At 39.7% G+C, this 20,967-nt stretch overlaps 1 protein-coding gene across 1 annotated transcript in view; it reads left to right on the top strand.

Moving 5' to 3' along the window:
- The first annotated feature begins 6,743 nt into the window (after positions 1-6,743).
- The window catches only part of GALNT9 (polypeptide N-acetylgalactosaminyltransferase 9), a 326,026-nt gene continuing 311,802 nt past the window's right edge, over positions 6,744-20,967 (top strand). The window contains exon 1 of the mRNA XM_066601931.1: positions 6,744-7,095. Within this exon, the coding sequence (XP_066458028.1) occupies positions 6,855-7,095 (241 nt within the window). The 5' untranslated portion in view covers positions 6,744-6,854. The remainder of the gene's footprint in view (positions 7,096-20,967) is intronic.

Genomic DNA, 20,967 nt, shown 5'->3' with positions numbered 1-20,967 from the left:
TTACTTGTTATCATTAATACCTTACAACACTATACATAACTTCATTTACAGGATATAAGTATAATATAATAATATGGGTAAGCTTTAAAACACTAATTAGAAGAAACATAAAATCAGTGCTGAATGTAACAAACTCATAAGTAAATCAAGGGAAGAAAATAGAAGCAAAGGCTTAAAGAGACATAATTGGGGCTGACCTGCAAAACTAGGCAGAGCTCTTCGATGTGAGTGGCACAGATTCTGGAAAATATAATTAACAGAACATCCTGCCATAGAATGTCTCTTAACAGTATGGTTTTACCCCCCAAGAAGGCATGGAACATGCCACAATGTGTTCACACAGATTTTCTGTGAGAAAAAAACTCTATATGATGTTAGATACATAAGGAGTGGGCCTATATAGTTATATGGGCATTGTATTACAGATTTGTACAACGTAGAGCGTTTAGACCCGTGATAGCGAACCTGTGACACACGTCAGCACTGACAAGCGTAGCCATTGTCGCTGACATGTGGCCACTGTGGGCCGTTCACCCCGTTAGTGGTAAATACAGGCAGGGGCCGTGGCTCCCCTTCCAGTATTCACTAAGCAGCGCTACTAGCAGTGCTGATCCCAGTGCACACAGTGACGTCAGTGTGCAGCTGGGATCCTCCTCCCCCTCCCCTGACATCTCCTACTACTTGGTTCCGCAAAAGCGTCTGTGGGAGGAGGCATCTAGCAGCACACTGACGTCACAGTGTGCGGCGGAGATTATCGCTGCTAGCGGCGCGCCGGGCAGAGGAGCGGCGGCGCTTCCACGAGGTGGAGGGAGTAAGTATATAGGTCTCAGGGGGCACTGTCACTGCTAGGGGCCATTGTGGGGGTCACTGTCACTGCTGGGGGCCGCTGTAGGGGTCACTGTCACTGCTGGGTGCCACTGTGGGGGGCCACTGTCACTGCTAAGGGCCACTTAGGGGGGCCACTGTTACTGCTGAGGGCCGCTGTGGGGGGCACTGTCACTGCTGGGGGCCGCTACCACTGCTGGGGCTGCTGTGGGAGGGCACTGTCACTGCTGGGTGCCAATTTGGGGGGCCACTGTCACTGCTGGGGGCCGCTGTAGGGGGCACTGTCACTGCTGGTGGCCGCTGTGGGGGGCACTGTCACTGCTGGGGGCTGCTGTGAAGGTCACTGTCACTGCTGGGGCTGCTGTTTGGGGCACTGTCACTGCTGGGGGCTCATCATTACTGAGATAAGTGAGGGGGAGGCTAGGAAAGGGGACGGCCTGTGCTATTGGTGTTTTGGGTTTATTAAATACAGTTATATATTACAATTATACATTTTTGTTATTTAAACTATAAATATCACAAATTTATGGTTTTTTCTCGAAGTGACACACCTCCTGAGTTATCCTCAGTTTTTTAGCGAATTTTGACACACCAAGCTCTAAAGGTTGCCCGTCACTGGTTTAGACTCATCAATCCAAAAAGCCTTAACACACATCTCAAAAGTCCAGTAATGGGGTTCAAGTGCAAGTATACTTTTTCTTTTCATTCCTGAGGGCTGGTTTGATGCACATGAAAAACACATAAACAAAGAAATCAAGCTGTACTAAAGTAGTTGCTTTTGTGAATGCCAGTGTGCCTTTATAATAGCAACATACTGTAATGCCAGTGAAATCTGTTGGGAGGATATAGTGGAGGTTAATTACTGACAGATTTAATATGATTAGTGTTTACTTTGTGTGAGGACTGTGTCTAATTTTCTCATTAATAAAAAGTTCCTGTTTTTTTCTCACTATCAAAAAATAAATTATTTGTACATTATGGACATTTTGTCTGGAAATTGTACAGTGCAGCATATCCATCAAGCTCAAGGAGGGAAAAAAAGGGAGTAGGTGGTATTCAAGCAAAAAGGAAGCCAAATAAACTTAAATCCACATTTTGCTCCCTTCTGACCTTTAGTATTGATCACTATAGATCTGCATAGCCTTTTACATTATTTTATTTCAAAACAAAGAAAAATGTTGCTACAATCATCAGGCATTATCCTGATGGATCCTCATCCTCTGCCTTCCAACCTGTCATTTGGGCAGTTTCTATGTAAATTTTCCTAGAGCTAATCCATTGGAGTGTATATTTGACCTTTGTGCAGCTGCTGACTTTTCTCACCTCCCTCTCCCAGTGGATGTGACTCCCCTCCCTCTGCTCCTGTCAGATGCCACATCCTGTTATGACCACTCAAAGGATACAAGTACGCTTGGTCTATCTCTTAGGGCTCGTTCAGATGAGCGCTGTTTTCGTGCTGTTAGCAGCGCACAGAACGCGCTTCTAATAAGAACCAATACTGTTAAACCACGATGCCTTGCATAGGCATCACTAAAAAGGACAAAGATGAACAGAACAGACAAAGGACTGGGAATTCTTTCCCTAACCAAACAAGGACCTGGTGGGCCCTTGTCTATAAGCCGGGTAATTGTCTTGATAAGGATGGCCCCATATCTCATATCTACAGGGCCTAGTCTATTCCTAGATGACTATTGTGAAAAAAGGACACAGACACAAGTCAGACAGGGAACACTGCTGCATCAAACACAGGAAACAAGATGTGAGACAGGCATCCATACACCTACACATAGAGGGGATTCGGGTGTCTGCACACCTACGAATGCATAAGATCCAGGCGTCTGCAACCCTATGGACGGAAGGGATTTGAGCATCCACACACCTACGGATGGAGGAGATTTAAGTGTACAAGAACAATACGGATAAAAAAAGATTAGACAAGACTCTGGTGTGCGCCTACCAATGGACAAAGGGGAACAAATAAAATGAGGCTCGAGCATCCACCCACTAATGGACGAGTAGGACAATCAGACATGAACCAGGTGTCCAGCAACCAACCTAATGGGCGGATCAGACATAGGTGAACAAATGGACAGATAAGCAAATAGGCAAACTAACAAACAAATGAACAGACGGACGAACTGACGAAGCACAGCATAACATGCATGCAACAGCAACATAACAGACAAAACTGGAACCCGACAGACAGAGCTCAAGAACAGACAGAATGGGAACCTGACAGACAGAACTCTGGCAGACATGTACGCAGACTGTAGACAAAAGCCAAATGACCAGCACCCAAGACAGGGTGTGGTTGGATTATGAAGCATAATAGTACCACCAATTGGCCAACCAGGGACACTGCCTCCCTGACAACCATGCACTACAGGGGATGATGCAGCAGATAAGAGAAGAGGGGAGGTATTCCCAACAGCCGACACATAGTACCTCTTCAGCAACAGGACTACCAAGGTATTCCTAACATCCTACTAAGGTATTCCCAATATTTCTTATCTTCTTTATTCTTGAGAACTACTGTTAATTAGATGGAATGGTGATTGGCTAGCTGAACTATGCCTAAAAGGACAAAACAGATGGGCAGATGGAAAGTCCAGACTGCCAGCCAAATCACACCGTGACACATTAGAGCTATTGCTCTATTTTGTATTTTTTTAAATTTTTTATTTTGGGGGAAAGGGGGACGTAGGAGGAGGGGACATGGCAGAAGTAGAAGAAGGATAGTAGAAGATATACTCAGCCATTTGTGACTAAAACTTTCACTAACTACTCAGTCAAATTTGCCATGGGGTGCAGAAGTCCTGTGAAATTGATGCCTGGTTTATTTTTGTAAAGGTCAGGTGGATGCATCTGCCAGTTATCACATTCTCAGCTGTGTTAAACACTCTTTCTGATCACACACTGATAGCGGGACAGGCAAGCACCTGTAATGCATGTTGGGAAAGCTCTGGCCATCTTAAACATGCAGAAGTTAAAGGGGCTAACACCATGTCGGAGTATCAATGCCGGAGCTGATATAGTCTTGGACTATCATGGATAACTGCTGCCTGTGACTGTGAGTCCTAACCTGTGTTGCAGCAGGCTGCAGCAGACTGAAGAAACTATGCAAAAGCTCTAGCTCTGTTAGACTTCCTCTACCACTGGTGATGGTGCTACAGCAGTTTCCCGTTCGACCACCATGAACCACAGAGTTGTGATTACCCGCAAAGTGCTCAGGAAAGTGCTTTGCTCAAGCTGCTTAACAATTGGTCTTGATATCACTGCATTTTGGGGTCTCTTTCCACAGATGGAATGAAATGTATCATTGTAGCCTTGTAGCTGAGATCAAGGAGGATGGCCACCCAGTGATGATCTGATGTTTTGATATAGGCTATGCGACAGCCCTTCTTCAACACTCCAGTAATATAAAGGCACTCATAAGCCTCAAAGTGCCTATCAGTAATGGCCCATACCTTCCTTTGGGTCTGGCCAAAGAGTTTCCTCCAGCTGGTCCCCCCATCCACAGACAATAGCTGGGGTTTATGATGGATGGAATGTCCTTTGTAGAGCTCCCTCTACTGCCTCTAGACATTTATTGTCCGCCTCCTCTTCCTCCTTTTCTTCCTTCTCTATATTTATCCCATGGGTGGAGAATGATGTCAGAAAATATGCCCCCCTTGTCACCCAAAGCCATCCTTCCTGAATAATAGCAAACTGGCCTGAAAGTTGGGAAAATAGTAGCTTTTCCTCTGCCTGTGACAACAACACATCATTGTCCCTGAGGCCCTGTAGCATTTGTTCCAGCAGGCAGACAACAGGGATGGCCATAATGATCACTGTAGATAAGGAGAAGAAAAAAGGGGTGGGGCAAAACCCATAGGGCTGTGTTGGTGAAGAAAACATATAAATATATATGTTTGAAAAAAAACATTCATACTATTGTTATAGGAGGTGCTGCCTACTAGATAATGTGCCACCTTGGTGGGCGTATGTGAACAGATGGGTAAAACTAAAATGACTGGTGGTATAAGTGCAACACTCTTAGCTTGAAGGTATGATCAGTGACGGTGTGATACAATAACTTGTTACAACTTTTTTGGCAAAAAAAATTGTGCCTGGACACCTGGTGTTGTGCGTTAACATGTACCTTTATGTTGCTGAAAGCATCTGTGTCCATGAGCCTGAAGGGCAGTATTTCCAGGCTGCTTACCTGGGACATGCTGGAATATGGAGTAGATGGATATATCAGGGAAGGTGGTGGTGATGGTGTCAGCTCTCCATTTCCCACTCCTAGCTCTGTAAAATGTTACTGTTAACACAATGCGATGCCTAAGTTAAATATGGCTGGGTCATGTTATGCAAGCATCCAATAAAATTGCTAACCATTTGCAACATTGCAGGCACATCTGTTGACATAATCAAGATACCCTGCCTGCTGATTGGCTGCATGCTGAACTGGCCAACATGCATTATGGGATAGCCAATCCTCCAGCGATTTGCACCAAAAATCAGGTCAGGCTTACCCAATCTGATTTTGGGAGAACCATCTGATTTAATTGCTCAGCTGATCATGACAAGCAAAACTAGTGACAATAACCCAAATAACTGTGTTACAACAATGGTATGCTGGAGGGTATGTCCAATGTATGCACAGTAGTTAAAATACATCTTCAAAAGACCATACAAGGTTTCACTCCCACAACTGAAAAAGCATTGTGTGTTCAGCTGTACTACTATGCAGATGTTTGAGTCAGAATTCATTCTACCTTGACTCAATGATTGAGGCAGGTGGCAGTAATGTAACACATTAGGTCACTTCATACCAATCTAGTATTGTTTAAATCCCAGATCAAATCACAAAAAACACATCTGGAACTGCTTCTACCAACATGATGTGTCCAGTATACTCCACAGACCAGTAAAACCCTAATAAAAACAATACCTTGGTGATGGAATGGCAGTTTTACAGCATGAATGTGTGAGCAGCGAATTTGTGACAACTGTATGTTGTTTTAATAGCAACATGGACCAGATTTGTATTTCATCCTATGCTGAATTTATAAGGAGTGTGTGTGTGTGTGTGTGAAAGAGAGAGAGAGAGGGAGAAAGAAAGATTATACTGCTGTGATTTACATTTGCTTACAGAACAAATGCAATGATGAGAGAAGCACAGGCATGAGGAGAAGGGTTAACGTTGGCTGTATTCTGTGAATGCTGATGAGTATTTCTACGTCACATTGCACAGGCGCTCTGTTGGAACAAAGACATACAATCATACACAAATACACTTACATATAAAAATGCACACGTATAGAACAGGATAACACAAGCAAAGCATAATATTTAACTGGAGCATTTGCTACTAAGCTGTTTACCAACCCTAGATCATTTATGGAACGGCAAAGCTAAAACCTGCCATTAAGAGGTGCTTTTCCTAGCACATAGTATTTAGAGCTGCAGTCTGCTTACAAGCGGCTTCCACATCAGAGAGAAAACCAGTGACGGGAGGTGGTGCTGAAATAGACAGCTCCCTGTTCCAGAACAGCACAGAGCATCAGAGAGATAAAGGAGGGACCTGGTGCTGAAAGAACAGCTCCGTATTCCTGGACACACACAGCAGTGGAGACATAGAGGAGGGATGTGGTGCTGAAAGAACAGCCCCATACTCCAGCACTGGTGAGCTAAATATCAGAGGGATGTGGTGCTGAAAGGACAGCTCCTGAGCCTTCCAGAGAGTCTTCTTGTAGTACTCAGGGCACTACTAGAGCCTGCTGTTATTCAATGATTCTCTCTAGTCACGTATATTAATATGTAGCTAGCTCCTAATGAATTTCTTCTGGAGCAGATGCCCTCTCCACAACAGGCTGTAGCTGTATATCCCATTGGAATTAAGGGTCAGCTTCAGATGTATCAGATTCTTTGTCTTGTACATGATATGTCACTTGGCTTATTTCATTCTGGACTGCTCTGTTGGGGCTCAGTGTAAATGAGAGACTTCACTTGGGATGCCCTGATGCTGGATCTCCACAGATTTCATGGCGGTGGCACGAAAAATCAAAACTTTGTTGACTGTGAATATTTTGGTTTTTGTGGGGATCATCCTGTTTTCAGTTTACTGCAGGATCCAGGACAGATCCCAGGAGCTGGTGCAGATTGTGAGAAGTTCTGATCGCAGAGTAAGGAGCAGAAACACCAAAGTAGGAGCTTTGGTTGACAGAGAGTCTATTTTGCAAAGACTGGATCACTTAGAAGAAGTAGTTTACAACCAACTAAATGGTAAGATGATATTAGTATTTGATTGAATTCTCATTTCCATAGCTGGGTTTCTTTGTGTATATATATGCTGTAGTTTCTATATATCTGTGTGTCTTGATGGAGTGCCTTTATATAAGAGCTTCATTGGTTCTTATAATTCATGTCTGGTATTCGTGGATTTAAAAGTAAATGATTCTAAATCAAATAGGTGTATTAATTCAAAGACATCTGAAAAATAAATTCAGCATTGTCTGATGTATGGAAGAAACAAATAGGCTTTTCTTTGGATGTAAAAATACAATGTATTAATTAAAAATGCAACCTAGACATAACAATCTAAAATACACAATGTATTAATATTTTACTACTAAGATTATGGTGTGTGTGTTTGATTGTGACCTTTTAGACAGAGGCTAAGAAAACCATACTTTCACATCACAGATAATTGATCGTATTTGTTTCCCTATGTAGGCACATCCATTGACCTTGGCCAACTGCTGGCAATTGTATATGCTATGGGTTTTGGATGCTTGATTACATGTATCTGATAGTAACACTAGTGCTATCTGAAATAAGAATTTGTATTAACAAATAATGTAACTAGAAACCTTTCTCCTGATGATGGAGACACAATTGCTTACAGTTTTTGAAGCTCTGCTAAATGTTGGTGAGTGCAGTGAAGCAATAACATTCATTTAATGTAAAAGGAATTAAAAGCAAAAGGTCATAGTGCAACCAAAGAATCCAGAAAAAAATCTCAATGTTCTCTAGAAGTGGACATTCAGTCCTCTGTTAAATAGTGTTGGATGTTTCTATTTCTGATTCATGGTTTATGCCAAATATAATAATATACCAAGCATGTAAATGTAATGGAATAAACCTACATTTATTGGTTCTGTAAATCAAATACAACTACTACAAAACTATTCTCTATTCAAATATGTCAATCCTAGTGTACCAATGGTAAAAACGAACGTACATTGTGTGTTTTTTTTTATAATGTCTTTGTTAAAGCTTGTAATTGAAAAATGTCCTTCAGACACCAAAGAGGTTAATGATAACAAAACCATCTGCCTAAGTTATACTACTCCTAGGAGTCAATGATAGGAATGTCTGATTCACAAACCATTGATTTATTGACTTGTTGTGTTATGTAGTATTGCCATATAGCACAAGTACTATTTACAGAGAAAAACAAAGTGAGAGATACATTGTTCATGGAATTGGTAGAGAATTTAGATAGTTTTAATGCCTTTGTCCTTAATTGGCAGTTTACAGAGTTTCATGCAAAAAAAACCCAACAAACATGGTGCTAATGCCTATTTTTTTAATGAAGTGTATAAGAAGTACACATGAAGTTCTAATATGCTGGTTTAACCTATGTGTATAAAATAAATACCTAATGCCACAGGGACTAACATAAGTTCATTTAGTTAACTGGCTTCCGCTGCACAAATATACATTGTCATAACATTCACTGAAAAAACTAACAAACAAACAACATGAAAAAACATGTATATTCCAAGAAACATACAGATGTTTACTAAATGTCCATGACAACATATAGTTTCAAAAGTGTCATGTTTATATGTTATGTAAACTATTTCCAATCGAATATTTTATTCAACTAATAATTGTACATTTTCATAAAGAGCTGTAAAAATTATAAAGTTAGCAAAAGAGTGAATACCCAATTGCATGCAGAAACAAATCTAGAAATGCAGGTTTTTAGAAGTACCCCAATTAAGCTAGCTCCTTATGGAATTAATGACATTCATTTAAATTGCTTTTGTGTGTGTTCTACTTTATAGAAGGTAATAGAAGTTTCATTAAGCTTTTCCAACAGAAACTGCGAATGATTGCATAGTATGCATACTGTGCTTTAGAGATAGATTTTTAGTATGCTCAATAAAACTGCTGTAGAGAAGGATATGTTTACTTAGCATACTTACTGTGTACTGTTTTCATTCAGCTTGAACAAGTCAGTCAAACTTTTGTCTCTGATGTAGACATCTTTAGCTTCAAACAAAGACCTAAAGACATAAAGCATAATATGGCTTGTAAAGTTTGCATAGTGTTATGTGATGATCTTCAACAAGTAAGACACACACTTACATTAAGTAAATTCTTGTAAAATATGGGAGCTTAGAGAGATAATTAAGTTTAAAAACAATATGGGATCATTTTATCCCCAGTTACTTCTCAAATAAAACAAAAGAAAGCAAGTTAATAAACAACATTAGAAACTGCATAGCAAAATGTCCTCCTTGATTATATATTATGGTCACAAAACGGCCTTTAATGTGTGAAGTATATTTATTATACTTTAAAAAGTTTGGGGTGAAAATCCTGTATCTATACAAGCAGAATAGTCTCTGTAGGTTGTTGTTTCTTCACTGCCTCAATAGAATGCTGATATATGCTATTAGGTAATATCTGAATGCATTCCAACCTACTATCACTGGACTTTGAGTAGTAATTTTAAATAATGTATATATTGTCTAATACTATCTATTGGTAATGTTAGATGTGTGACATCCATAGAAAACATTCTTACAAAGTCTCTATAGTGTACAAGTTGGGTGCAAAGCATTAAGGCAATTAGGAAAATGTATACATTGATTAAAGGGATGTTTGTGGACTCCGTAATGACAATACCTTTATTTTACTTTACAGCTACAAAGGAGCTTTGTTCATTTCAGTTTTCATCATGTTTACTTGTTGTTATTAGATTGTCTTTTCAATAACTTCTTGAAACTTTTGTTTATTCTTTGCTTCAGATGTGTACACTATTGGTTATCTCCATGAATATTTGGTAGATATAACACGATGTCTACCCTAATGTTTGATATTTGGATTCTGTATTCTATTTGGAAGTTTATGATATTTTCATATTGCCCTCGGCATGGATAACAACTTTGTCATCCATAGTTAGATATCTGTTTACGGTTCCACCAATAATGCTGTGCATAGCACATGGTACCTCTAATGAAAAAGCAATTGTGTACTTGAACAAGATTACATTTATAAGCAGTATACAATAGATGTGCACATTCTGCATAAATATGAAATATAATCTAGTGAACAGGATACCAATGTTCAAAAGCTGAGATCACAGATTCCTATTGGTCTACGGTCTGCAACATGTGGTATGATAAATGTATACATGCATATTGGGGTCTGCAAATGTGTAAAGCATTTGGATGGCCAACAGGACAATATTTAGATGGGCAGAGCTTGTATTTATGACCAGATGTACATGATTTTTATCAGAATTGTAGATTTAATATTTAATCAAGATTTACATGGACGTGGCCTTGAGAGTGATATTTTACTTGTAGGAAGATTCTAGTTGAGATAGATAAAAATGGAAACTGGTTCCTGAACATTTCAGTCAGCCTATGACACATCATTAATATAGTCAGCACGGGTGCAGATGCACATGTTAGGAACAGCAGAAATGTTCCTGCTGGTTTCTCATCCCCTGCCTATTAGTTTGTTGTTGGGACAGTTGCTATACTATTCAGTTAGCTTCTCCTTAAATATTCCTGGCTTCTGCAATGGGTTGCTGATTATCATATGTTATGTGCATTTAAATCCAGTAACGTGTGTTTGTTTCTGTAATCTTGCTTCTAGTGATTCCATGCTTGTTTATAGTGTTTTGTTTATACCCTAGCTTTGTTTCTTTTCAGTATAGTTTGCTCTTGTGGTTTTCTAGTCCAGTCCTGAGTTCTTAGTCTTGTAGCTTATTTGTTTTTCCCTGTTTGCATCTGCTTTATCTTGCTTCTAATTAATTTCTGCTCAGTTTGGTTTTCTTGGTTGAGGGTCCTAGTGCCCTCTCATTGTTTGTCAGAGACAGGCTTTCAAATAAAGTTTCCATTATGGATATCTTAGTATTATCAGGGACAGTAGTGTCTGGTGTTAGAGTCAGTGTCAAGGGTAGATTAGGAAAAGACTTAAGGCCCATTTACAGGGAGCAATGATCGCTCACAAATCGCTAAAAGCTATTGTTTGAGCGATAATCAATGCGTCTAAATGCACGGCCATCGTGCACTTTTCATGCACTGCTAGTTGACCGTTAAATTCAGTCCAACCTAAAATCGTCATTCAGCCTTATCAGCAGTTCTCCACGGGTAGTACTGATAGCATTGTTTCCCGTTGGAGAACAAAGGAACTGAATGCAGATAAGAGCCCTCCGGCTTTTATCTGCTTTTAGCTAAGGCTTCATTTGCAGACTTAATTGCACTTAAGTAGCTCAGCAGCTACTTAATAGTTTATGCAAAATGATCACTCAAAGCTGTCAGTCACACTGTCATTTGAGTGATCTTTGAGCGATCATCGCTCCTTGTAAATGGGCCTTTAGAGGGAGCTAGCAATAGGGCCAGTTATTATCAATTTCTTATTTCTATCTCCATCAATCATTTGCTCCATTATCTTACTATCATTATCAATTTATGCAACTAAGTACGATTACCACCCTATTTCTGTCATGTATTGGTGAGTTCCTGTTTTCACATTACCTACTAGTGTTGGATCGTTTAATATATTTGTTCATTCATTCAACTATCTATTTGTTACACAACCTGGGCTACATTTATCTAAGTACTGGGAGACACCATTAGTACCCATTAAAGCTGACTTTTATAGGAGACGTCCAGTATTATCATCTTGTGTTCAGCCAGCATCATAACAGTGTATCACCCTGCAAAACTAGCAGTGCACTAAAGATTTTGAATGCCTAAAAATGCAGATTTAGCCCATGTTCAGTGATGACCAGCACCTTTTTGTGACACAAACAAGAATACAAATGTCGCCGAAGGCAGATAACTGATAAAAATGTGATGTACCATGTTGGATTTTATTGGTCATGGTTATGTGCTGTAATTGAAGTTGTTCAAATAGCAGAGTTGCATACCACCAATGGAATACAAGACTAGGTTATAGATCACTGCCGAGATCAAATGGAAGCATTTTAATTTATGGCATTGTCATCGTCCACAAAATCCTTCACATATCAAACCATGAATAACAAGTCATTCAGAAAACTGTGGCTGAAATCCATAATGTATGGCCTGCTTAACAGTAGCCTAATTTATTCTGAAAAAAACAGTCTGATGGGTCATGTCATCTTTTACTTCTGCTCTATTGTTAGGTGCTAGGTGTACGTTTCTTAAAACACACACATAACCTACCCTCTTTACTGGATGCTCTTCTGAGCCACACAGCCACATCCTTGTCACTCTTCTAAGTGTTTATTCAATATTCACTATACCCTATACTTTATAATTGTCTAGATGTATATATAGGTGCTGCATGTAGCATATATTTCTAAGTCCCACAGTACCCCCATAAGTGTCAACCACAGTACCCAGGTGTATGGACCACAGTGTTCCAGTATGAGTCACAATGCAATGAAAACCACAATACTGTAAGGTAGAGTATCTCCATAACAATGACAGCCACAATTCTAGAAGTGCCAACTGCTGTGTTATGCAGTGCCCTCATAAAAAGGGAAGACATTTGGTCTCAAGAGTCAGCCTTAATACCCTCCTAATAATATCAGCCACAATGCCTCCATAGCGATAGCAGGTATACACACTCACTACCATATTTACAATGAACCCTTCTGTCCAGAAGATTCAGAAAAGCCATAATAAAGCAACCAACTCCATAGCAAAAGCACTGTCCCTCTACAAAAATTGTACTCTCCCTACATGTAAACACAAAGCTTACAAGTGCTAGTAGTGAGAATTTACCACCAGCAGGGACGAGTGACATGAACCACTATATATATCCCCTTTACTTTCCTAGATTTTTAACATAGCTGTAATTGCCACCCAGACAGCCTCTAAGTAATATATGCCTCTGAGAGAGAACAAACATTAGTCACAAAATAACAATATAGGCCATATAACCACATTGAACTTCCAATCTACTAATTTATATAGATTTTCATCTGGATGACCCATCTATGTCCTTAGTATTAAGTACATGAAAAGTATTTGCAACACAGGTAATATACTGAAGATAATGTATGTCTGTAAACCTATTAATAGTGTTTTTTCTTGAGCCTTGTCTTTGAAGACCTTCAGTATTTTTGCATGTAATGATGGAAAAAGTTGAGAAAGTTTAGAGGCTTCAGGATTAGTTTTCAAACCAAGGTATAATGTATGTGTTTAATGAATTAAATATTTACTAGAGATGAGCGAGCGTACTCGCTAAGGCAAACTACTCGAGCGAGTAGTGCCTTATGCGAATACCTGCCCACTCGTCTCTAAAGATTCGGGTGCCGGTGGTGAGCGGCGGGGGAGAGCGGGGAGGAATGGGGGGGAGATCTCTCTCTCACTCTCTCCCCCGCTCCTCCCTGCTCACTTTCGCAACTCACCGCTCTCCCCCGCCGGCACCTGAATCTTTAGAGACAGGTGGGCAGGTACTCGCATAAGGCACTACTCGCTTGAGTAGTTTGCCTTAGCGAGTACGCTTGCTCATCTCTAATATTTATATAATACGATCTGATATCATGACAGAAAATACTGTATAAGAGTGATTTCACATCTGCACTGGGAAGTCTGCTTTCCTGCTCTGTTCGTGAAGCAAGAAAGGGGAATCTCTGCAGTCAAACGGTTCTGTCTCTGGACGGAACCGAACAACAGCAGGTGGACCACATTGACTATAATGGGGTCCGCCAGCTTTCCACCCAGCTGCCTGGGTTTCAGATGAAAGAAAAAGCGCTGCACGCAGTGCTTTTTCTTCCGGCATTTGCAGCCGCATCTGTGACGCAGATGTGAAACCACCCTTAGGCTATGGAATGTTTCCACAGTGCATCAAGTCTATGATGGGAGAAAATATTTCCTGGCTGCAATGTTGTTCTCAGAGCTCTCCAGGTGTTCTATGTCATTTACACATAATACACGTGATTCTGAGCTCTACCATCTTTTCAGATTCTCCTGCAGTTTTATTGTAGCAGCTATTGAATGTCTTTTTTATTATTTTACTACCCATTTTTCTGAAGCGTTTTTTGGCTGATGCATAGTCGATCCTTTTCAGATAAACACTTCCTCCTCTAACACCCGTGCTAACAGCCAAAACATTCACTTAATATTTTCAGCTAATATGTAAATAGGAAAAAGCTCTGCTAATATCTAGGGCTGGGAAGGTACCCTCTTAGCTGCCAGGCAGCATTGTTAATCCAAGATATTTTCATTATTAAAAAGTGCAGTGGGAATAAAATTGTCCTTTCTTTCCCTAATTATCTTAATGCTGACTGTTCTAATGCAAGAAAAAAGACACCATTTCCTCACCGGAGCATAAACCTTTGTGCCAAAAACAGTTATAAGGTCAGGTGAAGATTTTCCAGTAAAAATCTGTTCCTCCCACCCTCAACTAGTTTCATTGAATGTTCCAGGAACACTGAAAAGGGTATTACGGTTTGAACCAATAAAGAGTATTCCCTGTATGATGAAAAATTATACCGTTTTCTAATATTTGTTGTGTGTCAATGTCTTGCACTTTTGCAGATCTCAGTTTACGGTTATTCATTAGGAATCTTTATTGTTTACTTCCAGGGGATAAGAATCTGTCCAGGTCAGATAGACATGGTCAGAAGTGCTCAGTTTCTCCTAATTACAGTACAGGTATCAGATCTGTGTCTTGTATCGCGCTGTGCACCTGTGTGATCATCACATGACCAGGACAAACCTAAATGGTGCAACAGCCATGAAGTCAAGTAAATATGGGTGCAAGTCTCTCAAAGTCCAGAAAACAATGTAAAGATGGAGAAAACAGCATATTTACTGTGTAATAACCTCTTTATTTTTACTTTTGCAAGTTTTCGGTACCTTAGAACCTTTCACAAGCAAATGGATTTCTTTGAAAAAGGTTCTAAGGAACTGAAACGTTGCAAAGGGGGAAGTAAACAGATTGTTGCACCGTGAATGTGCTGTCACATTCATCTTTATTTGGTTACATGACCAAGAAAGATTTTCATACAATGATGGCCCCCATTGAATGGCATTGTAAAATGTAATAACTTTTCATTGTAGGATAAGTAACCTTAATTTACTTACAATGTAGTTACCCTTTTGTTGCAATATTTATGTAATCATGATATAACAGTTTTGCTTATTGTTTTTCTTCTTTTTTCTTAATATATAATAAATGTAACAATACTGTTTAAATTAGCGTGATGCACATTTAGAATAGAGCCAATTTTTAAATGAAGTAATATACCCTGTTCACAATAATGATAACATGACAAATCTCTTTTACACTTTTTCATCAAGAATGTGACATAAGACAATGGAAAACATGGAAGACCAACAAAAAGTTAATTTGTTATTGTTTGCAGTATAAAAGAAAAGAACTCTTAAATATCTTTGATCAGAACTTTAATTATGTTGATAACTTCAGTATTAAAAAAAGAAAGAATAATTCGATCTTGCTTTACAGGCCATTAAGAAAACATTAAAAAGAGCATGCTGGTCCAAATTACAATCTCTGGGGAACCTCTCATGGCATAAAACAACTGGAGCTTGTGCCACTTGCTAATACACGAACACAAGCATTATATGGCATTTATATTAGAATTAACCGCTTGGCTGGAAGTTGACGCTTGGTTGCAAGAATATAATGAAACTTAGGTTGGGAGGAGCATTATGGAAACACGTGAGATATGAAGTCTAAAGAAAGAATTCAAGGGCGATTCAGCATTTCTGCAGTACAATTATATAGGATATATTTAACAAATACATAAAATACTTTTGTGTTTTTGTGAAGCTGAAAACAGGCCACATATTAAGAATATTGTCTTCATATTACTGCAGTTCTACTGCATTAGCAATATGCAAATATCTACTATTATATAAGTCAGCACAACCCATTATATGCCATATAGTTTTCACAAATACAAATGGAAAATACGTAAAATAAGTAATACCAATCCTTGAACTTGAAGAATACAAAAAAGTGCATACTCCCAAAAAACTACAGAACTAATTAGCTTCAAGAGAATTTAATTAGAGGTTTAATCAGTTAAGAAAAATGTGCTGGTACGTAGAGGTAGCATATTTTCAGTTATAATTAGGCCGGGACATAGTGATTTAGAAAATAATTTTAAAGATAGAGTTTGAGAGTTAAATGAAGGGCCATTTATTATTTAGAACACCAACACATTCTGATTGTAATCACTACTCACATCAGTCTTGGTCTCCAAATGAAGCTCACACTAGGGCCAATTTTAAAGTAAGCTATAAAGCCTATTAGTATGCTACTGAAGTCATCTAAAAAGTCCCCGAATGCTTCTAGAGTGCATGAAAATTACTTCCATGCATCTGTTATTCCTGGTCAAGCCAAAATCTAGGAACTAGAGATGAGCGAACCTACTCGTTTCAAGTAATTACTCGATCGAGCACCGCGATTTTCGAGTACTTCCGTACTCGGGTGAAAAGATTCGGGGGGTGCCGGGGGGCGGGGGGAGGCGTGGCAGAGCGGGGGGTAGCAGCGGGGAACAGGGGGGAGCCCTCTCTCTCGCCCCCCACCCACTCCCCGCTGCAACCCCCCACTCACCCACGGCGCCCCCCGAATCTTTTCGCCCGAGTACGGAAGTACTCGAAAATCGCGGCGCTCGGGCAAAAAAGGTGCGTGGCTGAGTAGGTTCGCTCATCTCTACTAGAAACCAATGGTACAAAGCAACAGTGCTAACCACTGAGCCACAAGGCATTTATGTCCAGACATGAACCAAAATGGGTGATTTCAACATTTCCTTCTCACTCCAATAATGTGTTTTCTAATGTCCTTGTGACTTCTCTAGCACCTGAAAGTGACTGCTAATTGTCCGTTGTGATAAAAAGTGTTTTTTTCTGCTCCTTGCAGAATCTGACAATCTTATTATGTATATTTATGGTGGCATTATTGAAAAGTAGTCAAACAAACAGTCATCCATCTGTCAACCATTTTAAATACTCATCTCTTAGGTCTGCTTTACAGTTAAGCTGCTAAGTCTCATGAATATCTGTAAAGTGCAGATAAACCAGACACAGATTCTAAGAAGAAACCAGCAGATTCTTTACTTTCATTTTTGGTAGTGAATCTACAAGAAAACAACGTAAAGCTTAAAATTAGCACAAGACAAAAATAAAGAAAATTTATAAAGGTATTTGACATTTTACTTAAAATTTTAACTGTAAAATGTTAATCAATCATCTTTACCTGAAAACTATTGAAGGTGAATGAATCACTAGTCATCCAATAACTTGCCAACTGACAAAAAGAGCTCTGCCACATTTGTAAATTGAATAATTTTGCATTTTATGCTTTCTTTCAAGGTTTCCAATATTTTTTATGTCATGAATAGTGCCGTCTATAGCTCTATTGTTGCAATAAAAAATACCGAAACCTTAACAAAAACCCCATTAACAGTCAATGGGATCTGTTAGGATTTATGGGAATCTGTCCCATTATGAATTAAAGCCACGGCGCTGGCAATTTTTCAGCATAAGATATATGCTCTTGTGTTGAGTAATACAAAGGAAAAGTGTGGACATGACAAACATAAGTGATCTCTGCCTAATCTAACCGGCTATGTGCGAAGGTTTAAAAACATTTCAATCACACGCTTTTAATTTGTCATATTTGCCAATGTCATAGTGGCTTCTACAGCACTATGTACCCATATATATATATGCTGTCTTCACAAAGTCATCCAGACAACTAGTCTGATGAACCAATCTGGAACAGTATATATGTGCTTACTGTATTCTCCCCGCATGTACATGTAGTTATAATAAAGGTATAATGGCATTCTGGAATTTTATGCGCCGACGGTGAAATTGACTACCTGGCGTTGGCCTTTTTAGATGTCCAAGTGAAATAGTAAGCATAGAGAATGTTGATGAGCAGCTCGGGAGAGGACTTCAGTTTAATGTTACTGTAATTTGTTCAGACACAAAGCACACAGATTTCCACCACAGAGCATGTTAATTTGGTTTCGTGTGGATGTTAATGACTTTATGATCACATTATGCTGCTTAATTGTCATATGTTACCAAAAATGTAATTTCTCCCTCAGGAGATTAGACAATAGGAAATATTTCCATGCCTAGTACATTTAAGAAAAAATCATCTGCACTTGTTGCAGATTTAAGTATCAGAGGAATAGCGAAGTATTATTTTATGCTATTGTGTTAGTATTAGTGTTGGAGTTTTATTGTTTTTAAATACTGTGAGGGAGATTTATTAAAACTGGAGCAAAGGAAAAGTGTAGCATTTTTTTATAACAACTAGAGATGAGCGAGCACCCAAATGCTCGGGTCCGCATTATTTGAGTTGAGCTTTTTGTAAAATTCGAGAACTCTACTCGAGTAACGAACCCCATTGACTACAATGGGAGACTCGAGCATTTTGTATGTGGGATGCCGGGTCCCGAGCTTTTTTTTTTTCTTGGTTCGGGTGTTCTTTCTCTCTCTCTCTCTCTCTCCTGCCTGCCAGCCAAAAAATTTGCCATTGACGCACGCGCTGCATCGCGGTGGGGAGGGACCAAAATAGGCACGTCACAGCGGGGAGGAGCCGAAAACTGGGGCAGGGTCGAAGCCGACGTGATGCTCGTTCGAGTAACGAGCACCATCGAGTACGCCAATACTTGAATGAGCATTAAGCTCGGCAGAGTATGTTCGCTCAACTCTAATAACAACCATCAGCATTTTCAGAGGCTTTTTTTTAAAGTAAAACTTTTAATCTGATTGTCTCTTTTTTTGCACCAGCTTTGATAAACTTCCTCCTAAAACTTTTATTTAATTTTGTTTTCGGCGTATCTACATTTCTTGTTATGTAGCATTTGCATTAATTGTAAAATGATAAAATAAGACTAATGTATTGTTTTTCCTGCATTCTGCATTGTCTTATCACCTTTGTATATTCAATTGGTACAACTCTATTTAGAAAGACTCACTATATTTTTGGCCTAGGATAATATTATGCTGACATTACTTAGTCCTGATTTAAGAATGTGCCGAATCATTAGGAGACTTGCACTTTTCAATAAATTTTGTGCAAAAGATTCCAACTATCTCTTTTAGGGCAGGTTCACACAAGTGCAAATCGCTGCATGCCGCCGGCATGTGACAGTCATGCAGCATGCAACAAGTATGTGATGACATTGCCATTGACATTGTCTAATACGTGCCAAGAAAGAACATGCTGAAATTTTAGCCTGGGTTCACACAGGGCGGATTTGCTGCGGTTTTGCTGCGCGGAATTTCGCCGCGGCAAATCCGCCTGCGGCCGCTAATCTCGGGATTAGCCAGCCATGTGGACGAGATTTCTCAGACATCTCGTCCACATGGGATGGCCAATCCGCTGCAGTAAGTCCGGCTGAAGCCACGGCTGCGGCAGCCGCGGTTCCAAAAGATGCAGCATGTCTATTTACTTTTCTTTTTTGTTTATTTTCGTCGCGGCCGCGCTCTCCTCTATGGAGCGCCGGCCGCAACGGAAAAGCAAGCGGCTTAAACCGCCGCGGTTCTCCCGGCGGAAATCTTGCGGTTTTTGCTGCAGCCAAACCGCGAGATTTCTGACGGGAATACACCCTGTGTGAACCCAGCCTTATTGTGTGCGTATTTTTGTGCAATATGTTTGATCAGTAACATGGGAGCCTATGGCAGATCGGTACAATGTATTCCACATGTGAAACCCATGTGTGGAATACACTTTAACAATACGTTTATAGGATGGAGCCCTTAATTAGACTTGTCTAAGATAAGTAAGTCTTAGTAAGGCCTCGTTCACATGAACGCAGGAAAAGATTGTGCCTATACTGCACTAAAGATTACGTGAATGGATGAATTCCAGCTATTTGAACTAGCCTGTTCACATGATTCGAGGTGCGTGGTGTGTGTATTCCAGTTCCCATGGGAGTCTTTGGAAAGCACGCACCAAAGATAAGTCAGGTCCTATCTTTTTTCACACCACGGACCTTAGATACAATCTTTGCAGTTGCATGTCCTATCTTTGGCAGGTGCAAGTATTTTGCGGCTCTAAAATTCCTTCATTTGGATCGCCAAAAACCACATCTAGATAATACCCTGGATAGAACACAAGCCTTCAATGCTAAAATAGAGGCAAAGCTGTAAGCTTCGGTCTATGATTGAGCTGGTTTCTGTTTCATTCTGGCATCTGTTTAGAAAAGAATAGCATAGTAGACTATGTCAATCTGTCCTGTACAAATGCTGCAAAGGAACAAAAACATGGTCAAATGGAGACCCAATTGGTCTCTATTTAACTAGTTAAAGCCTGCAGTTCTGTTGAGGATTCTGTCTGGATCTTCAGAGACGCAGATGAGACCCTGAGAAGGAAAAGCTGAACAGATACACAAAAAATGCTAACTCAGCCTTAGCCTTATACCATGGTAATGTCAATAAAACAGTAAACACATGCCCCCATCGTGTCTAATAGATATATTGTAGGAAGCTTATTTTATATAGCTCATGTGAAGGGGTAACTCACTTTAATATATCTTTGGACATTTCACAGAGACATCAGAAAATGCCAAATGAAACAAACTCATCACTTTGCAAACTATGTAGGCGTTTTATGTCAAATCTCTGTCACACATCTGGTGTGACTAAAATCAATGGTGCTATATTGTGACAAAAATCTGACTAGCTCTTCATATTCAGGTGCTTTTGACAGCAACACGACACCTTCGAATTGGGGAATAGATGGGTTCCCAGCTTGCGGATCACACCTCACCACCAATTGCATTTTCTGACACATCTTTCTGACATTAAATTGCTTCAAAAAGAAAAACACAACTTTTCAGAATGGAATATACTGTAAGTAGTCGGTGTACCATTATATGTTTTGCTTTAATGAGTAGTACTGGACTGATGGTGCTTTAAAATA

This window comes from Eleutherodactylus coqui, chromosome 5 (assembly GCF_035609145.1).
Source record: "Eleutherodactylus coqui strain aEleCoq1 chromosome 5, aEleCoq1.hap1, whole genome shotgun sequence".
Taxonomy (NCBI): Eukaryota; Metazoa; Chordata; class Amphibia; order Anura; family Eleutherodactylidae; genus Eleutherodactylus; species Eleutherodactylus coqui.
The sequence above is the reverse complement of the archived record's forward strand: the minus strand, read 5'-3'. Positions and strand labels throughout refer to the sequence as shown.